Source organism: Papio anubis, chromosome 7 (assembly GCF_008728515.1).
Source record: "Papio anubis isolate 15944 chromosome 7, Panubis1.0, whole genome shotgun sequence".
NCBI lineage: Eukaryota > Metazoa > Chordata > Mammalia > Primates > Cercopithecidae > Papio > Papio anubis.
This window is the reverse complement of record NC_044982.1, coordinates 14,024,799-14,045,129: the sequence shown is the minus strand read 5'-3', so window position 1 is coordinate 14,045,129 and position 20,331 is coordinate 14,024,799. Positions and strand designations below refer to the sequence as shown.

The following is a 20,331-nucleotide window of genomic DNA, read 5'->3' as shown; positions in this document are numbered from 1 at the left end:
GGTGTGTGTGTGTGCGTGCACGCACGTGCATACTGTTTAAGAAGTCTCTCTACCATCAGATTATGAAGACACTCTTTACTTTCTTCTAGAAGCTTTTTTGTTTTACCTTCTACCTTTAAGTTAGGATACAGTCTCCCTGGAACTGATTTTTATTTTATTTTATTTATTTATTTTGAGACAGAGTCTCGCTCTGTCGCCCAGGCAGGATTTCAGTGGCGTGACCTTGGCTCACTGCAACCTCCGTCTCCTGGTTCAAGCAATTCTCCTGCCTCAGCCTCCTGAGTAGCTGGGATTACAGGAACGTGCCACCACGTCCAGCTACTTTTTTTTTTGTATTTTTTAGTAGAGACTGGGTTTCACCATGTTGGTCAGGCTGGAACTGATTTTTTAAGTTGTGAAGAAGGGACCAGGCTTCATTTTTCCCTCAGATGGATACCCAGTTGTTCAACACCCTTTATTGATAAGACTGTCCTTTCCTCATGTGCTACTATTTCAGCCATGCAGAAAGCAGGTGATTGTATATGCACAGCTCTGTTTCTGGACTTTTCTGTCCCACTGACCTGTGTGTCTATCCCTGCACTAATGCCACACCATCTTAATCACTCCGGCTTTATCATAAGCCTTGATATCCTGCAGAACAACTCCTACCCCCTCTTCAAGTGAGGCCTGGATCTTCTCAGCCCCTTTCATCTCCCTCTGCCTTTTCACACACCTTTGGGATTCTAACTGGGATCGCACTGATTCTGTAGACCTGTTTGTGTAGAATTGGCACCTTGATAGTATTGTCTTCCACACCATGGACAAGATCTGTCTTTCCATTCTCTTCATTCTCCTATTGTGTATCTATGATGTGTAATGTTTATATCATAAGCAGGCATCAGTAGGAATTTGGCAGTGATTAGAAACAGACTATTGACTCAAAAAAACTGCCAGGGTTCGGCCGGGCGCAGTGACTCACACCTGTAATCCCAGCACTTTGGGAGGCCGAGGTGGGCAGATCATGAGGTTGAGAGATCGAGACCATCCTGAGCACCATGATGAAACCCTGTCTCTACTAAAACTACAAAAATTAGCTAGGCGTGGTAGCGTGTGCCTGTGGTCCCAGCTACTCAAGAGGCTGAAGCAGGAGAATCACTTGAACCCAGGAGGAGGAAGTTGCAGTGAGCCGAGATCGTGCCACTGCACTCCAGCCTGGCAACAGAGCAAGACTCTGTCTCAGAAAAAAAAAAAAAAAAAAGAACTACCAGTGTTCATATCCCAGCTCTGCCATTTGCTAATTCTGTAGCCCTAATGACTATGTCTTGGTTTCTTCCTCTCTAAAATGAGAATGATAACCAGAGTAACCTTCTAGCATTCTTTTAAAGGATTAAATTGGTTTGTATATGTTAACCAGGAACACCACACAGTAAATGGTAAACTCTGGAAACAGAATTTATTTCTGAGTAGGTAATATGCTCATAGGATTTAAAAAATACATTTGTAATGGAAGATGTACAGTGGAGTCTTCCCACCTGGTCCCCTTCCTGACACTAATTTCCTATATCTTCTTCCAGAGTTTCTTTATGCAAATATAAATAATAATTCTCTTTTTTTCCAACAAGGGAGTACAGTATACATACTGTTCTATATGTATGTAAGTGGTTAATATTTCCTTAACCACTTAGTGGTTGGGTTGTTTCATATGGTACTAATATTTCCTACATTGCTTTTGTCCTTCAACCACACGCCCATCCTAGGAATCTTTCCACGTCAGTACACAGAAGGTATTCTCATGATTCTTCTTACAGTTGGATAGTATTCCATTCATTTCCCTGGTCCCTTATTGATGGACATTTAGGTTGTTTCCAGTCTTTTCTCCATTACAGACAATGCTCCCCTGAATCCAGTGAGTACTTTTGTCTGTACATCATTTTGCATATATGCAACTGTAAGTATACGTTCCCACAATTGCTGGGTCAAAGGGCCTATGTGTTTGCAATTGTGATAGAAGTTACTGAATTGCCCTCCATGAAGGCTGTACTAATTTATGCTTCCACCAGCTATAAGTGAGTGCCTTAGGGACTTTTTTTTTTTTTTTTTTTTTTTGAGACAGAGTCTTGCTGTGTCGTCCAGGCTGGAGTGCAGTGGCACAATCTCGGCTCACTGCAGCCTCTGCCTCCCCTCAACCAGGTTTCAGCGATTCTCCTGCCTCAGCCTCTTGGGTAGCTGGGATTACAGGCGCCCGCCACCACACCTGGCTAAATTGTGTGTTTTTAGTAGAGAGAGACAGAGTTTTGCCATGTTGGCCAGGCTGGTCTCGAACTCCTGACCTAGGTGATCCTCCCGCCTTGACCTCCCAAAGTGATGGGATTACAGGCATGAGCCACCATGCCCAGCCCTTAGGGACTATTTTTAATGGCTGTATATTATTCCAGTGTTTGTATGAGGTTGAACATCCCAAATTGCTTTCTTTATAGGTCAAAAATGGTTGGATGTTGCCAGTTTCATATGGTACTAATATTTCCTTAACCACTCCATTGTTGAACACTTTTTCTTGAGACCTTATTCTGTGCAGGCTTGGGCACACAGTGGTAGATGGGCCAGACACTGGAACACAAAGCTTGAGTTTGGGGGAGACCAGCATGTTACAGGCAGTATTGTTTGATTGTTTCTAGTTTTCCACAACTGCAAGTCACGTAGCAGTGAACATCTTTGTCATTAAGCTTCATTTGCATTTTAAAAGTATCTCTTTGAGATCTATTATAGAAGGGAAATGGCCTACACTGTGTGGTCTTAGCCGGAACAAGAGCACAGAGTTCTCTAAATATGCCTGTACACAGCCCAGCTCAGTGCTACATACGAATACTCTTAAGGGAAACTTTATTTTTCAGAGTTTCAAGTTGTTTAATTGTTTTTTGAGTAGGCGATATAGTCGCACGGATCAAATTCCAAAGGTACAAAAGGGTTCATATGCCAGCTCTGCCACTGGCTAATTCTGTAGCCCTAGTGACTGTGTCTCGGTTTCTTCTTTTCTCCATTACAGACAATGCTCCCCTATACAGGGGAGGGCCCCCCTCCCACTCTGTCCCCCAGCCTCCCAAGCCCCCTCCCGGGGATGCCACCTGATCACTCTCAGGTCTGTCCTTGCAGAGATGGCCTCAGCTCATCCCAATATACGTGACAGGTGTGCTCAGGGCCTGCCCGTTGCACTTGGTGACCTGGTTCTTATGTCCTTGCTTCCTCCAGCTTCAGTCCCAGCCAAGACATTGGCCCCTAGATCCTATCTTCTCCAGTAACTCTCTCCATGTTCAGTGAAGTTTCTGGGGATCTTGGGGTGGGGGGATGTCAGCTGCTTTTTCATGTGACTGTTACTGTAATTATTATTACGTTAAGCCCAGAGTGGGATCTGGGCCCGTAGTAAGTGCTGAATAAATACTTACTGGCTGAATGAATGGTGGATACTAACATCACTGAAAGCTTGCTGGACTCCGGGCACTATCCTGAACTCTTTATAGCAAGCTCATCAGGTAGTCATGCTTGTCTTTCCCATTTTAAATACACGCAAATTGAGGCAAAGAGAGGCTGAGTCACTTGTGAAGCCACTGAGCTGGGACTCTAACCCAGGCTGCCTGGTTCTCAAGCCCATGCCTAAACCACAAGGCTGCATAGCTCTGGTTGATGACTGAAGGCCAAATTGCATGCAGCACCGGGGACAGGATTGGTACTGTCACCTGTGAGCTCGGGTCTGGTGGGAATGGACAGATCTGCCCAGGACAGGGTCAGCAGGACAGGCAGGCTGAGTCAGCTGAGGCCTGGATGACCCAGATAGGCAAAGTGGCTAGGACCTTTGAACCAGAGAAGATTCTAGAGGGAGGGAGGGTGGAGGAACTCAGTCCAGGTTCCTAGGAGGCTGGGAGTATACAGGGTTCGCAAGAGCAGAGCCCAAGGAGAAGACAGAGCAGCTGGGACTAGAATCTCAACAGAGCAAAGCCATGAGCCGTCAACCACAGTGGCTGAGCAGGGGCCTGGGGCTGAAGCTGGCTGCCTCTGCCGGCTCCACCAGGCCTCCACACGTTGGAGTCATTGTGGGCAGGTGGAGCCCAGTAGGGACAGCAGGGCACCTGGCTGGAGTCAAGAAGGCAAGACTGGTAGCTGGAGAGTGCTGGACACACACTAAGTGACAGAAGGCCTGCAGCACACGCAGATGTGGAAAGTTTGAAGGCCTTTGACCTGCCAGACCCCTTGATGTGGGCTGTGACGTGTGAGCTGAGGCAGTCTGGCCTGCTCTCAGCGCTTCCGAGGTCCGGAAGACCTGCCTAAACTGACTTCCCCTGCTAGAGGCTGTGGGCAGGGGCCCCCAGAGCCTGTCCCCTGTTCCTGGGGCTGACCCACCGAGGGTCGGGGGCCTTAGGCTGCACTCTATTCCCCACCTCCTAATAAAAGGTCTTTTGGTTTCCCAAGGGAGAAGAAACCCAGGGAACTTTTTCAAAAGATTTTCCAGGCACTGTTCTTGGAGCCACAAGCACCTATGGGAACCCGTCAGGGCCCTGTACAGTTATTTAGCCCCTGGAAATAGGCTGGAGGCATTTGTTGAGTGTTTGTGTTTTGTGCATGTGTGAGAGATCCTAGTTCTGAAACTGCTACTTCTCTTCCATCCCCACGGGACCTCCATGGTCAGCCTGGAACTATGTTTTTATTTCTGTATGCACCAAAGCCTGGGCCAGAGGTGGAACGAGGAAGCAGCTGTGACTCAGCTTCACACACGTCTGTGAAGAAGGATCTGGCAGACACAAAGCCATGGAGAAGCCAGCCTGGCCGCCTGCCTTCTCCCAGGCTGTTCACTGGGGCAGGGCCAGCCTGGCTTGGAAGAGAAGCCTTCAGGTGGCAGCTAGCCAAGGGTCGGTTGAGTCACAGAATTGTGGAATTCATAATGCTGGAAGGAACCTTAGTCCTTGGTCTGATCCATGCTCAGGAAATACATAGCACAGCTGCTGCTCCTCTTCCAGGCAGAGCCCGTGGCAGACATCACTAGTAGATCCCTGCATTCTTTCAGTTGAGCCTTCAGCATAACAGTCTAGGCAGCTGCTGTCAGTCAACTGGGGTTCACATGGGAAGTTCAACCTACTTGCCATCCCAGATCTGATCCAGCCTACTATTTTGTATTAAGAGACTGCTGAACCTGGAGAAGGAAAGTCAGTTGCCCAAAGTCACATAGTAAACAACAGAACCAGATAGTGTCATTTCCTTTATATCATACCCATTCTTCTAATGGTGACAGCATTTGCCGTGCTACTACCCATCTGATAAACCCTTGTTATCTCCATTCATCTCCACAATGTGATTCCACTCTCCAAATCCAAATTAATTTCCCAGAAGCATTGTGGAGCTACAGAAAAACCGAGTTAGGTCATGTTAACACAAGTGGAGTATCTAGTTTGAGAGAGGTGATGGTCACACTCCTTTCTGTGCTGCTCAGGGCACACCTAGGTATTGTTTCTATTTGGGGACTCCACATTTCAGAAGTGTGAAGAAGGAACGATACTCATTATACTCAGAAGGATAGAAGCAGTATGATGAGGAGGCTCAGAACCACTCCATATTTTATGTTCAACTGATTTTTGACAAGGCTGCCAAAACAATTCAGTGGAGAAAGAATCATCTTTCAACAAATGGTCCTGGAACAATGTGGGATATCCACATGCAAAAGAATAAAGTCAGACCCCTACCTCATGCCATATATCAAAACTAACTCAAAATGGGACAAAGACCTAAATGTAAGAGCTGAAATGATGGGCCAATTTTCATGATCTAAGACTAGGTAATGGTTTCTTAGGTATGACACCAAAACCACAAGCAACAAAAGAAAAACTAGACAAATTGGACTTCTTAGATTAAAACTTTTATGTTTCAAAGGACACCCTCAAGAAAGTAGAAATGCAGTCCATAGAATAGGAGAAAATATTTGCAAATCATATATCTGATAAGGGACTTATATCCAGAATATATTAAAAATTTACAACTCAGTAATAGAAGACCCAATTCAAAAATAGGTAAAGGATCAGAATAAACATTTCTCCAGAGAAGATATACAAATGGCCAGTAATGGGCCAGGCATGGTGGCTTATGCCTGTAATCCCAAAACTTTGGAAAGCTGAGGCAGGAGGATTGCTTGAGTCTAGGAGTTTGAGAACAGCCTGGGCATCATAGACCCTGTCTGTACAAAAAGTAAAAAATTAGTCAGGTGTGGTGGCACATGCATGTGGTCCCAGCTGCTTGGGAGGCTAAGGTGGGAGGATCACTTGAGCCTGGGAGGTTGAGGCTGCAGTGAGCCATGATCACACCATTGTACTCCAGCCTAGCTGACAGAGCGAGACCCCGTCTCAAAAAAAAAAAAAAGACCAAAAATGAACAGATGCTCAACATCAATAGCCACCGTAGAATTGCAAATCAAAACCACAATGAGATAACTACTTCACAACCAATAGGATGGCTGTAATCAAAAAGACAATAACAAATGTTGGAAAGGTGCTGGAGAAATTAGAACCCTCATATGCTGCTGGTGGGAGTGTAAAATGGCGTAGCCACTTTGGAACATAGTCTGGTAGCTCCTCAAAATACTAAACACAGAATTACCATGTAATCCAGCAATTCCATACCTAGATACATACCCAAGAGAACTGAAAACATATGTTCCATACAAAAACTTGCACATGAATATTAGCAGCATTATTTGTAATGTCCCCAAATTGGAAACTACTCAAATGTTAGCTGATGAATAGATCAGTCAAATGTGGCATCTTCATACAATGGGATATTGCTTGGCAATAAAAAGAAATGAAACATTGATATAGAAGTACTGATAAATTCCACTAGCTGCTACTACATGGATGAACCTTGAAAACACGATGCCAAGTGAAAGCCAGACACAAAAGACCACATATGTATGACTCTGTAGGAAATATCCAGAATAGGCAAATCTATAAAGACAGAAAGATTAGTGGTTGTCTCAGGCTAGAGGGAAGGGGGCAGGGCCGGGGAGGAGTGACTGCTTGTGAGTAAGGGGTTTCTTTGTAGGGTGATGAGTAGGTACTAAAATTGATTGTGGTGGTGGTTGCACAACTCTGTGACTATGTTAAAAAACCACTGAATTGGATTCTTTAAATGCTGTTAAAAAAATGAACCACCCTATCTGGAAATTCTTGGAGACACCCAGCTCAGGGTCAACCACAGTTGACAAACCTTCCCTCTGGGTTGCTGCGTGGAAGCCTGGGGCTGTTCCAGCTGGAAAACAGAGACTCTAGGGTCGTGGATGTACAAGCCATCTTCACATAGTTTAGAGGCTTTATGGGGGTGGGAGAGTTGTCCTCATGGCCCTATAAAGTGTAGAAAAAGCAACAAGAGGAAACACTTCAGGGGAACAGATTTCATCTCAATAGAAATTGAGAATTACTTCTCAGAATGGGTCGCCTGGTGAGGTAGCTAGCTCATGTGATTCAAGGTCTTCAAACAGATACAACTGCTGCTTGCTAGGGATGGTAGAGAGGGAACTGAAGTGTTAGGGTTAGGCTCTCAAAAGCCTATTGTTAACCATCCAGAAATTTTGCTAGCCAGGTGTAAACCTTTAGAGAGCTTGACCTCAGCAATGGTGGGAGCGTTTACTCCCTACACCCTGGAAACTGGCAATTGCTACACATCAAGGGTTTTGCTTTTTTTTTTTTTTTTTTTTAAATCTTGGCTCACTGCAACCTACTCCTCCTGGGTTCAAGAGATTTTCCTCCCTCAGTCTCTCAAGTAGCTGGGATTACAGGTGCCCGCCACCACGCCCGGCTAATTTTTAAATTTTTAGTAGAGATGGGGTTTCACTATGTTGGCCCAGTTGGAAGGCTTTTGCTCTTCATTTACTTATTCATTGTCCTAGACAGGTGTTTTTTTTGCACACTTCTGATCCAAAGCAGATACTCCAACAGGTATCTCTGCATGCTCACCTCCTTCCTAACGGTCTGAGATCCACCTCCCTGCCCAGTGGGAATTCCTTCTCCGCTCTGTTCCATGTCTAATTCAGCCCTAGCTTTCTCCATGAACTGTAAGTGAAGCCCCCCCGCCCCATCTCATTTGGTGGTTACCACTTGCTAAAAGTCAGCTGTGGGCTGGATTCTTTAGTTACACTGTCCCATTCAATCCTCATGCAATCCTTGAGTTGGGTGGCAGAGTCTCCCTGCTTTCCACAAGAGGACTCTGGGCTCAAAGAGGTAGAGGAGCTCACCAGGATCACAGGCCCTACCGAGCCTGAAGCCTGTATCTGTTCATCACAGCATGGAATGAGGAGTGAGGAGTTCTCCCAGCCCCAAATGCCTGCAGCCCACACTGCACTCTTCCCGCCTACAGGTCTATAGGTGAAGACCTGGAACCAGGAAATTCAGAGTAAGATGTCCTCTGGCATCAGCTGTTCTTTGGCCCCAATGACCTTCTCTGGCTTCTGCTCTGGTGGCTTGTGATAGCTGTCAGAGTGGGGTCCCAAAAAGTTCCCTGGCGCTGATTCTGTGGCTGGCCAGTTGAATCTATTCCCGAGGCTAGACTCATCTTGATGACCTTCCTTGATGGGACTCTCGAGCTTCTGAGCTGACTTTAAAATGCCAAGAAAAAACAGTTGGAGTGGTCATGGGGACATGGCGCTGGCAGAAGGAACAGTCCTGGGTGCCTGGGCTCTGCTCCACTCCACATTTCCTCGACTTGTGGCATGCTGTGGGACCTGGGGGTAGGTGTGTGTGTATACATGTGAGCTTTTTTTTTTTTTTTTTTTTAAATTAAATATCTCAAGTGTAGAGAAGTCTAAAGAAAAACATTGCAATGCCCTATGCATTCAGCTTTGTTAATTCCTATCACTTTGCCATGTTTGCTGCAGATCTTTTTGTTTGGTTTAATAAATAAATCATTGCAGAACTGGTTGAAACCTCCTTCGCACCCCTCCCTGATGCTATTTTTCTCCTCAGCGCAAGGGCAGCCATCCTCCTTAGTTTGGTGTGTGCATGTATCCACAAACAGGATATAGAACTGTGGTGCATGTTTTTTTATACTTTACATACATGTTTTCATTCCTTCCGTAATTTGCTTATTTCACGCATTAGGGTTGTTTCTTTGTTTGATTACTTTTAAAACGTTTTCTTTTCACTTTCCATTTTGACATGATTTCAGACTTGCAGAACAGTTACAGGAATAGTACCGTGAATTCTTGTTTGTACACTCCTTTTGCCAGATTCACCAATTATTAACATTTTGTCACATTTGCTTGTTTGCACTTTCTTTCTTCCTCTCTCATTTTTTTTCTTTTTCTTTTTGTTTTTTGAGATGGGGTCTCACTCTGTCACTGAGGCTGGAGTGCAGTGGTGCGATCACTGCTCACTGCAGCCTCAATCTCCCCGGGCTCAGGTGATCCTCCCACCTCAGCCTCCCAAATAGCTGGGACTACAGGCATGCACCAGCACACCTGGCTTCTAATTTTTTTCTAAACAGTTTGAGAGTAAGTTGCACACATTTTATCTCTTTATCCCACATACTTCAGTGGATATTTCTCAAGGACAAGGATCAAAATCAAGAAATTAACATGCATGCAATAAACAGAATTTTGCGATTTAACCATCTATGTAGCATTGATTCTGGCCCTTTTCTTTTCTTTTTTGTTTTTTGTTTGTTTGTTTGTTTGTTTTATTGAGATGTAGTCTTGCTTTGTCCCCCAGGCTGGAGTGCAGTGGCGTAATCTCGGCTCACTGCAACCTCTGCTTGCTGGGTTTAAGCGATTCTCCTGCCTCAGCCTCCCTAGTAGCTGGGATTACAGGCACCCGCCACCACAACTGGCTAATTTTTATATTTTTAGTAGAGACGGGGTTTCACCATGTTGGCCAGGCCGGGCTCGAACTCCTGACCTCAAATGATCCACCTACCTCGGCTTCCCAAAGTGCTGGGATTACAGGCCTGAGCCACTGCGCCTGGCCCCTGGCCCTTTTCTTTTATTGATAAATAATAGGTGTACATATTTTGGGGGTACATATGAGCTTCTGACACATTCATATAATGTATCAGAATCAAATCAGGGAATTGGGATATCCATCATCTTAAATATTTATCTTTTCTTTATGTTGGGAACATTCGAATTCTTCTCTACTTGCTGTTTTGAAATATACAATAGATTAATGTTTACTATAGCCACTCCACTGATTTATTGCATTTCCTGCCTTTTAACAGCTGTGTGATTGTCCAGAGTGGACTGAGTCACAGCTTTGTTTATCCATTCTCCTGTGGCGGCCCTTGACTTTCCCCATTTTCTCCTTGTAGTAAATGCTGTAGCAGCAGTGGCCATCTGTAAACATGTAAACGCGGGTGTCCGGGGAGTGGGGCTGCTGGAATCTGGGCTCCAGCATTTCTTCTCTTTTAAATTTTGATAGATTGTCATGATAGTGGGCGCACCTGTTTTCATTCTCTGGGGAGCTTTGCCCCCCGCCCCCAGCCTCAGACCATCCCTCCTGCCATAGCGAGGGAGAACAGTTGGGGTGAGTAGGGCCTGTTTGGGGGAATGAGATGTCCCTGGTGGACTAGGTTGGCCAGTGTCCCCAAAGCAACAGGTGTCCCTGGGAGAGACAGGGCATGACCACATGTGTGGTTGCTACGTCCAGAAAAATGTGACCTATTAGAAGTATTATAATGGACCAGGTATTACCAGCTCCATTGTACAGATAAGAAAACTATTTAAGTGATTTTTATTTATTTTACTATTATTACTATTGAGACAGGGTCTTGCTCTGTCACCCAGGCTGGAGTGCAGTGGCGTGAACACAGCTCACTGCAGCCTCGACCTCCTAGGCTCAAGTGATCCTCCTGCCTCAGCCTTCTGAGTAGCTGGGACCATAGGTGCACACCACTGTGCCTGATTATTTTAATTTTTAAAATTTTTATTTAAAATTATTTGAATAATTATTTTAATTAATTATTTTAATTAATTGATTATTTTACTTTTTTGTAGAGATAGTGTCTCACTACATTGCCCACGCTGGTCTCAAACTCCTCAACTCTAGCAGTCCTCCCACCTCAGCCTCCCAAAGTGCTGGGATTACAGGCGTGAGTCACTGTGCCTGGCCTATTTAAGATGATTTTTTTATTTTTTGAGAGAGAGTCTCGCTGTGTCACCCAGGCTGAAGTTCAGTGGCACGATCTTAGCTCACTGCAACCTCTGCCTCTCTGGTTCAAGTATTTCTACTGCCTCAGCCTTCTAAGTAGCTGGGATTACAGGCATGTGCAGCCATACCCAGCTATATTTTTTTTATTTTTAGTAGAGACAGGGTTTCACCATGTTGGCCAGGCTGGTCTCAAACTCCTGACCTCAGGTGATGCACCCGCCTCGGCCTCCCAAAGTGCTGGGATTACAGGCATGAGTCACTGTGCCTGGCCTATTTAAGATGATTTTAAATCATGTTAACAATGCGTAATTATTATAAAAATTTGAAACAAACCCCCTTAGCTTCTCTGAAATAAGTCTAATGACATCTTACATAGCCTTCTGGAAATTATTTCTATGTATATTTCTATGTCACTGTGTGTGTTTGTATTCCCAAGTGGAATAATGAACATTATTGAACACCCTTTCTATGCCAGGATATGTACACATGAGATTTTTTTTTAAACTTTCAAGAGCCGGAAGAGTAAAGTGGTTAGAAGCATAGACTCTGGAGCCAGATTGCCAGGGTTTGAATCCCAGTTCTGCCACTTGTTGGCGTGTGACCTTTGGTGAATTATTTAACCTCTCTGTGCCTCTGTGTCTTCGTCTTTACATGAGACCACTAGGGGTAGGGTAGGTATATTCGGTTCCTAGGGCTGCAGTAGCAAGTTACCACTAACTTTGCAGCTTAAAGCAGCAGAAATTTATTTTCTTGTGGTTCTCAAGGGCAGAAATCCAAAACCAAGGTTTCAGCTGGAAAGGCTCCATCTGGAGGCTCTAAGGGGAGGATCCATCCCAGGCCTCTCCCCTGGCTCCTGGTAGTGGCTGTCTACCTCTGGCACTCCTTGGCTTGAGGCATCATAACTCCAGTCTCTGCCTCTGCCTTCACACAGATCTCATCTGTGTCTCTCTGTCTTTCCTTCTTACAGGGATACCTCTCATTGGAGTCTCACTCTACATTTAGGAGGATCTCATCTCAGTCGCCTAAATTATATCTGCAAAGATCCTTTTCCCAAATAAGGTCACATGTACAAGTACTGGGGTTAGGATTTGGACACATCTTCTCGTGGGACACAATTCAACCTCTGAGGTTGAATCAGGCAGGTGTGAGGGTGACTGAATTAACAGGATTTGGGGGCCCGCAGTGGGCACGGTATGGCGTGGACTATGAATACATGAAACAGGCAAGTTGCTGCCCTGGCTGGCGTCACCAGGGCTCCCTCCCACGCCGGCCCCTGCACTCCCTCTGTGTTCTCATGGTGCTTTGTCCAGAGGGACCTGGCCATCCTGTAACATTTATCACCAGAGCCACACTGGCTTCTACTGACCCGAGAGCCCTCTAAGCCCAGGGACCAGGCCTCTCCATTCCTATAGACCCGCTTTGTCTTGTTGAAGCTGGGAGGCCACCCGGCCTTGGGTCAGGATGGTAGGTGGGGTAGTAACGGCCTTTTCCGGTCCTCCCTTTCCGTCCCCCTCCCACCCCCTGGCATGTCCTGGCCAAGTCTACACAGGAAGGCCTCGGTTCCCACCGTGAGGCTGCATTGGAACTCTCTGAGCTGCTTCCTGGGGCTGACATAGGCAGCCCGAAGCCGGCACCCTGTGAAACTTCTGCGCCTTTCCCCTACCCCTAATAGGCAGCATGCAGCCAGGGCCCCACACCCCAAGCTGCCATGCTCACCGCTCTGTCCCCACACTCGGTCAGCCCCTTGGGCCAGCTCTCCACCCTGGAGCGGAGCTTCCCTCTGCTGCTCCCCCGGCTGAATAGGCCTGGATGTAGACACAGGCACCATGCCCAGGAGCTGGGCACACTCAAGGCAATTCCCGCCCTCCTTTAGGGAGCTGGTGAGAAAAGCCCCATAGAAGCTGAGAGGCTGAGTCCTCCAGCCCAGGGGCTGGGTTTTCCTGAGTGTCTGCTGGCACTGCGTCTGGCAGGGTGGTCTGGGTGGGTGTCCGGCGGCAGCCGTAGGATCAGAAGCCTGTGGGCCTGCTGCTCTGAGCTCACTGCTCTGTTCTCCGTGAGTGGGAGAACAACCCGTTGTGGAGCAATTTCTCTCTCTGGTGGAGCTGCTGCAAAGCTTCCAAGGCTCTAACAACGCCTTTCATTACCCAGGGTCCCTGGTTCTGCCTTTGCAGGGTCCTTAGCGGAGCTGGAGTTCAGCTGGTAAGAGGGAGAGCGTGGGTGTCGAAGTAGCCGGCTCTGCCAGCAGGTGGCTGATCCGATACTGGGTGGGCTTAGCGACGGTTCCTGGCAGTTGGAGCTGCTGTGGCCAGGCCAGTTGATAAGAGTCATCATAGCTGTAAAACAAAGCCTGTGTGTCACCCACTCTGGGCACTTCCATCTTTGCCATCCTGCCCCAAGCGCCGTCCTTGGCACGGACATTTTCCAGTCGGAAATGGACACCCAGGAACTCCAGTGACCTGTGGCAGCTGCCTGGCTCTGCCACCCTTCTTAGGCCTGGACAGAGAAGATGCCATGTCACTTTGTCCCTTAAGAGCCCTGTTACTTCTGGGACCCAGTTCAAGGTCCATACTTCCCTAACTCCAGCCGTTTCTTCTCTAACTTCTAGACATTGCTCGAAGCCAAGGGGCTGCAGCCTTTGACCTTTTACAGATTCCTCTCCACCCTGAGATCCTTGCTTCTGCCTACCCTCCTGGGGGCCCTCAGCAGGTCTCTGGGAGGGCCCTTTGTTCCAGCCACACTGGACCACCCAGAGGGGAAGGAGAGCATCACAAGGGTTGGGCAATTCCTGGAAAGCTGAGGCTTAGGGGCCTTTGTCCTCACTGGTGTTTGAGTCTGAGCCCCCAGGCTGGCACCTTCAGCTCTCAGTGCTCCGAGGGGCCTGGAGGTGCCTGGGATGATCCTAGGCCTTGTTGTCTTTGCACAGGGTGGGAAAGGGATCCTTCTAGTGGTTTGTTTCTCTGTCTGTGCCAAGCCGTGTGGTTCCCAGGCGCTTGAAATTGTGGGTTACCCTGAGGACAGATGTTCGGCACAAGACAAGCAACACACAGAGGTGGGCCACAGTCACGTCAATCAAATGTGCTTAGTCCCAAAATCAAGGCTTTAAAGTGAGAGAACTGTAGCAGAAGAGGAAGAAGCGTTTGTAACTTGGGGGTTGGAGGGTTGGAAAAACTGTAACATTTACTGAATAGTGTGTCAGGCACTGTGCTACCTAGTTGACAACTCATGAAATTTTCCCAGTAACTCTCTTAAATAAAGACAATTGCATTGTTTTTACTTCTTTTTATTTTTGTTTAATTTTATTTATTTATTTATTTATTCATTCATTCATTTTGAGACAGGGTCTCGTTCTGTTACCCAGGCTGGAATGCAGTGAGGCGATCTCAGCTCGATGCAGCCTCCACCTCCAGGCTCAAGCAGTCCTCCTACCTTAGCCTCCTGAGTATCTGGGACTACATGGGGCACGTGCCATCATGCCTGGCTGAGTTTTCAAAAAATTTTTTGTAGAGATGTGGTCTCACCGGATTTCCCAGGCTGCTCTCAAACTCCTGGGCTCAGACAACCTTCCTGCCTTAGCCTTAATCCCAAAATGTTTGGATTACAGGTGTGAGCCACAGCGCCCAACTTATTATGTTTTCACAGGTGATTAAACTGAAGCCCAGAGAGGTAAAGTATTAATAACTGGCCAGAGGTCACACAGCCTGCATTCAAACCCAAGGCTTCTAATACAGCTGGCAGGCTTCATCTGAAGCGGACTTAAAGGATGGGAAGAATTGTTTTCCCAGTAGTTCACTATTAAAAATTTAGAAGATATAGAAGCCTTGAAAGAACTTTGCAGTAAACACCCATACACCCACCAGTAACCCTCAATGTTTTTCTCTGTTTCGTTACATATCTTTACCCATCCATGAATGTACCTTACTTTTTAATGTATTTCATAGAAAGTTGCAGACCACCCCCTGAATGTTAGCATGACTAACTAGAGTTAACTAGAGTTTAGTATTTAGTTAGGATTATCTTTTATTCTTTTGGTGTAAAATTTGCATGTGGTAAAAGTGAATGCACACATCTAAGTATACTGTTTGAACTTCATATAAATGGATTCATGCCGTATGTACTTTTTTGCATTTGGCTTCTTTGACTCAGCATAATGCTTCTGAGATTCATTCATGTGGTTGTGCGTATGGATAATTCCTTTTCATTGCTGACTGCTGGCCCGTTGTGTGGACATGCCAGTTTCTTTATCCATTCTGCCGCTGATGGACACTGGAACCAGGTGGTATTGAGGTATTAGGAGGAGAGCTGCTTTGACATTCGTGTGCAAGTCTTTCTGAACATATACTTTCATGTCCCTCTGGTGTATACCCAGGAGTGGAATTGCTGGGCTACAGGGTAGGTATCTGTTTAGGTTTATTTAAAAGTGCCATATCTTTGTCTAAAGTGCTTGTACCAATGTACGTTCTCCCCAAGAGTACACTAGCATTGTGATTACTTCCCATTCTCACCACTGTGTGATGTTGTCAGTCATTTTAATTTTAGCCATTCTAGTGGTTGTGCCGTGGTATTGCATTGTGGTTTTAATTTGCATTTCCCTAATGACTAATGACTTTGAGCTCTTTTTCACCTGCTTGTTGTCCGTTTGTATGTCTTCGTCTTTGAAGTATCTGTTCAAATCTCTTGCCCATTTTGAAAATTGATTTGCTTGCTCTCTGTTGGATATATGTTTTGCAAATATTTTTCCCCCAGCCTGAGGGGCAGAAGTTTTAAATTGTGATGCAGTCTAACTTATCTATTTTTTCTTTTACGATCATTGCTTTCTGTGTCTGGTCTAATACTTTCGCCTACCAGTTGGAAATAATCTTGGGAGGAAGAAATAGACCCTGAAGGAGGTGCAGGTGGACAGAGCAGCATGAGTGTGGGCTCCAGTGGAGAAGTGCACATTCTGTTGGGTGATGGAGAGGAGCCCTTTGTAGGGGGTGTCTGGGGTTGAGGGGCAGAGGCTCAGAAAGGGAATGCCTTAAACATGAGAGGACTGGACTGGATTCTTTAGACAGTGGAATCCATTGCAAGTTTTAGAGTGGGAAGAGACATGATCACAAGACAGTGAAATGGACAGTCCTCGTGATGTTGGAGCCTGGGGCAGAGTTTCCACTCGGTCACCCTGAGAGCAGCAGCCTCATGCTTCCGGATGCAAGTGGGACTGCCGGGCTGGGAAGCAGGTTTATCTCTGTGGATTCCTGCAGGCCCTCCTGGGCCTTGAGACCACCCAGGTCCCCCCAGATCTCCATGGGCCTATTTATTCTTGCCAAGGAAGCCTGAGCGCTGGGCTAGGCATGTAGCTAGCTGGAAGTCCAGCCCATTCCCCCAGCCTTGGGGAGTGCTTACACATGTGGATTTAGAGCCAATGCTCCCCGTGGCTCCAGATGCTTATGGGACCCTCCCCCTGCCCCCTCTGCCCTCACCTCCTCCCACTCTCACCCTTCTCTCACTGTCCCTCCTTGCATTTGCTCCAGCAGCAGGAACTGGAGGCTTGGAAGTTTGCTTTTCCTCCTACCCAGAAATCTCTTCCCCAGATACTTGCAGCCAGGCATTTATTCCACAATCACCTTTTCCAGGCATCTTCCCTGGCCACCCAGTTTGGAACTGTCCCCCGTCCCCAGGACCCTTTCCTCTTCTTCTTTGGCGGTATTACCATCTAACATCCTCTAGTCACCCATTTGCCTTGTTTATTGCCCATCTCTTCCCCTAGAATGTAAATACCATGAAGGTTTCGGGGTTGTTTTTTAACTCTTTTGTTCACTGCCCTAACCTGTGCCTGCAACAGCATTTGACATTGGCAGGTCCACAGAAACTAAGCATGGCCCGAGTGAATGAGAGGCCCACCCTCTCCTTACTCCCAGAACCTCTCTGTTTGATCACAGCTTTGGTTCTGCAGGTAAAAAAAGAAAAAAAGGGGGGATGAGGCCAGGTCACACCTAGGGCCACCCAGCAAATAGAGGAAGCTTCCTTCTCCCAGTCCCCATCGCACAGATGAGGAAACAGACTTTGAGAGGGAAAGGACTTGGCCAAGTGCTAAGCCATAGTTCGTGGCAAAGAAGAAATGAAACCAATTGCCCTGACTCCCTGCTATTGAAAGTCCTAATTGGCCTGGGGGAGGCTGGGGCCCAAGCAGGGATGTTTAAGGATGATTATAGCGTCTTTTGGTGCCAGAACATATCTTTGTGTTTCCAAGTGGGGTTGGAGAAGCTTGCAGCCCAAGGGGTTTCTTTTCTTTTCTGGGAAATTCAGACCTCCATCATTTTAACTTTTCCCAGACGAGATGCTGGGACCACACTCAGGGCCTGGGAAGTGGTTACATCAGTATCAGCCAGGCCGCCCTGGCCTTGAGCTCCAAGTGAGACTGTTCGGCCCCAATTCCACAGCCTGTGGACTTCCACAGAGCCGTCCTACCCCGCCCCCACCAGCCCCAGGATTCCTGCCATTCCCCGGGACACTTACGTTTTCCTGGTGACCTGGCTCCTCCTTCTATGTAGGCTGCAGGCTATGGACCAAGGGGAGAAATCCATAGGCAGCCAGGAGCACACACAACATTCATGAGAGTCAGGGCTCCCCGGAGGATGTGGGAGGGAATTTTCTCCCCAGGTACAGACAACTTCACACTGACCTTCACACACCTCTCCTCATGACAGGCAGTCCCAGTCAGTTCTCTCGAAAACCCACTGCTCAAAATTCACAACACTGCTGCGCCTGTTTAATCTAGCGCTGCCTGACCCCTCCACCACCCTGAGAACCCCCAGGAGCCCCAGAGCTCCGCCCACAGGGGTAGTTCCACTTTCCTGTGCCCTTTTACAGGGCCTCATCCCCCGCCTCCTCCGAGAGGCTCCTGACAGCACATGCCCTGGATGCTTCTGGAACCAATGCCAACCTTGATCCCTGGTACCCCCGGGCAGCATCACAGAGACACAGGGCAAGATGGAAGGCACCACCCACACCTTCGTGGCTTTCTGAGTACCCTCGTCTGTCTGATTAAGGTTTTCACCCCTGCAGGTACCTTGAGAGACCTGGTGCCTTAGGTAGAAAGTAGACAGACCTTCCGGCCCACCCGACTCAGGATGTGAGGCTCCGAGATGTTGTTCCTGCTTGCTGGAATCAAAACCAGCCTGTGTGTGTTGGGATGGGGAAGGCACACGTGAGGGTCTCGGGGAGGGTCTGGGATCTCTTAAACCAGACAGAACCGTAAACAGTAGGCAGAGCCCATTTCCCAGCGAAGCCCTCAGTTTGATTTTGCTGTTTCTTGGGTCTGTGATCCTCCTTCCCCTACTGTGCTGTGTTGACACATCCTCAGGTACTGTTGACTGGGAAGGGGTAAGAAGGAACTTTCTAGAACTGTCCTATATCAGCACCACCCAATGGAAATCGAATGCAAGCCACATATGTCATTCTAAATGTCCTACCAGCCATATTAAAACAGGCAAGGTAATTTTAATAATGTTTTATTTAATCTGACACATTTAAAATATCTTGCTGGGTGCGATGGTTCATACCTGTAATCCCAGCACGTTGGGAGACCAAGGTGGGTGGGTCACTTGAGGTCAGGAGTTCAAGACCAGTCTGGCCAACATGGTGAAACCCCATTTCTACTAAAAAAAATACAAAACTTAGCTGGGCGTGGTGGTGCACACCTGTAATTCCAGCTACTTGGGAGGTTGAAGTAGGAGAATCACTTGACCCCAGGAGGCAGAGGCTGCAGTGAGCTGAGATCACGCCACTGCATTCTAGCCTGGGCAACAGAGCAAGAATCTGTCTTAAAAAAAGATTATCTTGACATGTAAACAATAAAAATATTAATGAGCTATTTTACATTCTTTTTGTCTTTGAAATCCTGTGTATATCTTGAGCTTACAGCCCTTGTCAATTCAGACAAGCCACTTTTAAGAGCTCAATAATCACTTCTGGCTAGTGGCTATGGCAGCGCAGATCTCGCTATCTTGATCTGGGTGGTAGTTACACAGGTGTAGACGTATGTAAAAATGTGGCTAGCTGTACACTCACGATGTGTGCATTTCACTGTGTGTGTTACTCTTTAAAAGTTTTTAAAAATCCTCTTCAAGGCTCTGCTCAAATGCCACCCATTTTCCTCAACCCACCCTGGGTTGCAATTAGCTACTTCTGTTGCACTGTGCTTCTGTTAGATGTAGACTTGTACTCTAGCTGTGTCTCGCTGTTTCCTCACAGACTGAAGTCTTGGCTCTCACAGACCCAAGAAACAGCAAAATCAAACTGAGGGGTTCGCTGGGAAATGGGCATTGCCTACTGTTGACAGTTCTGTCTGGTTTAAGAGATCCCAGACTCTCCCCAAGACCCTGATGTTTGCCTTCCCCATCCCAACACACACAGGCTGGTTCTGATTCCAGAAAAGGAGAAACAGCATCTTGGAGCCTCACATCCTGAGTCAGGTGGGCTGATGTGTGTTTCCTAGATAAGCGCCCTAAGGTGAAGACCGTGGTTTGTTGATTTTTTTTTTTAATTCCCCAGAGGGCCACAGACTTCCCAATGCTGAATAAGTAAGCATGGCTGAATGGAATCCCCAGGTGTTGTAAACCCTCTCTGGGTTGGCTGCAGGATGCCTGATCATTTGATTCTGTTTTTCAGTCCCGTTCCAGCTGTTGGCAAAGGAGAGGAAGAGGAAGAGGAAGATGGCGTGGGGCTTTGTCTGCCAGCCACCCCGAAGAACTGCCTTCCTCGCCGCCGGGGCATCAGCATCCTGGAGAAGCTCATCAAAACATGCCCGGTGTGGCTACAGCTGAGTCTGGGCCAGGCAGAGGTGGCCAGGATCCTGCACCGGGTGGCGGCCGGGGTGAGTGGGGCTGTCTCCCATTGGTAGGCACACACACCTGTGAGGAGCTCAGGCGTGCTCCACACCTGCCCTGGCTCCCACATGGAAACAGCTACCACACAGATGGCTACCTGTTTATTTCCCTTTCCTACATTTGTCAGCTTTTTGACCACAATTTTTTCCCAGAATACAGACATGGGGGGCTGGTGCGAGGCCTGGTTTCTGCTTTGGGGAGCAGGTGTTCATGGCTGGAGAGCAGGCAGTGGGTGGCTTGCAGGCTCTCTGGGCATTTGGGCACCTGAGAGGCGGGACTGATGCAGTCAGGAGGACCATGCTGGCCTGCTCTGACTT

General features: G+C 47.3%; 1 protein-coding gene across 8 annotated transcripts in view; it reads left to right on the top strand.

Moving 5' to 3' along the window:
- Positions 1 to 20,331, top strand: part of RIN3 (Ras and Rab interactor 3) — a 183,675-nt gene that overhangs the window by 21,993 nt on the left and 141,351 nt on the right. For all 8 annotated transcript variants that reach the window (XR_004184801.1, XR_004184802.1, XM_021941486.2 and 5 more), the window contains exon 2: positions 19,797 to 20,001. Coding sequence is in view for 6 of the 8 variants with exons in the window: in XM_021941486.2 (XP_021797178.2) it covers positions 19,797 to 20,001 (205 nt within the window). In the remaining 2 variants the exon portion in view is untranslated. The remainder of the gene's footprint in view (positions 1 to 19,796; positions 20,002 to 20,331) is intronic.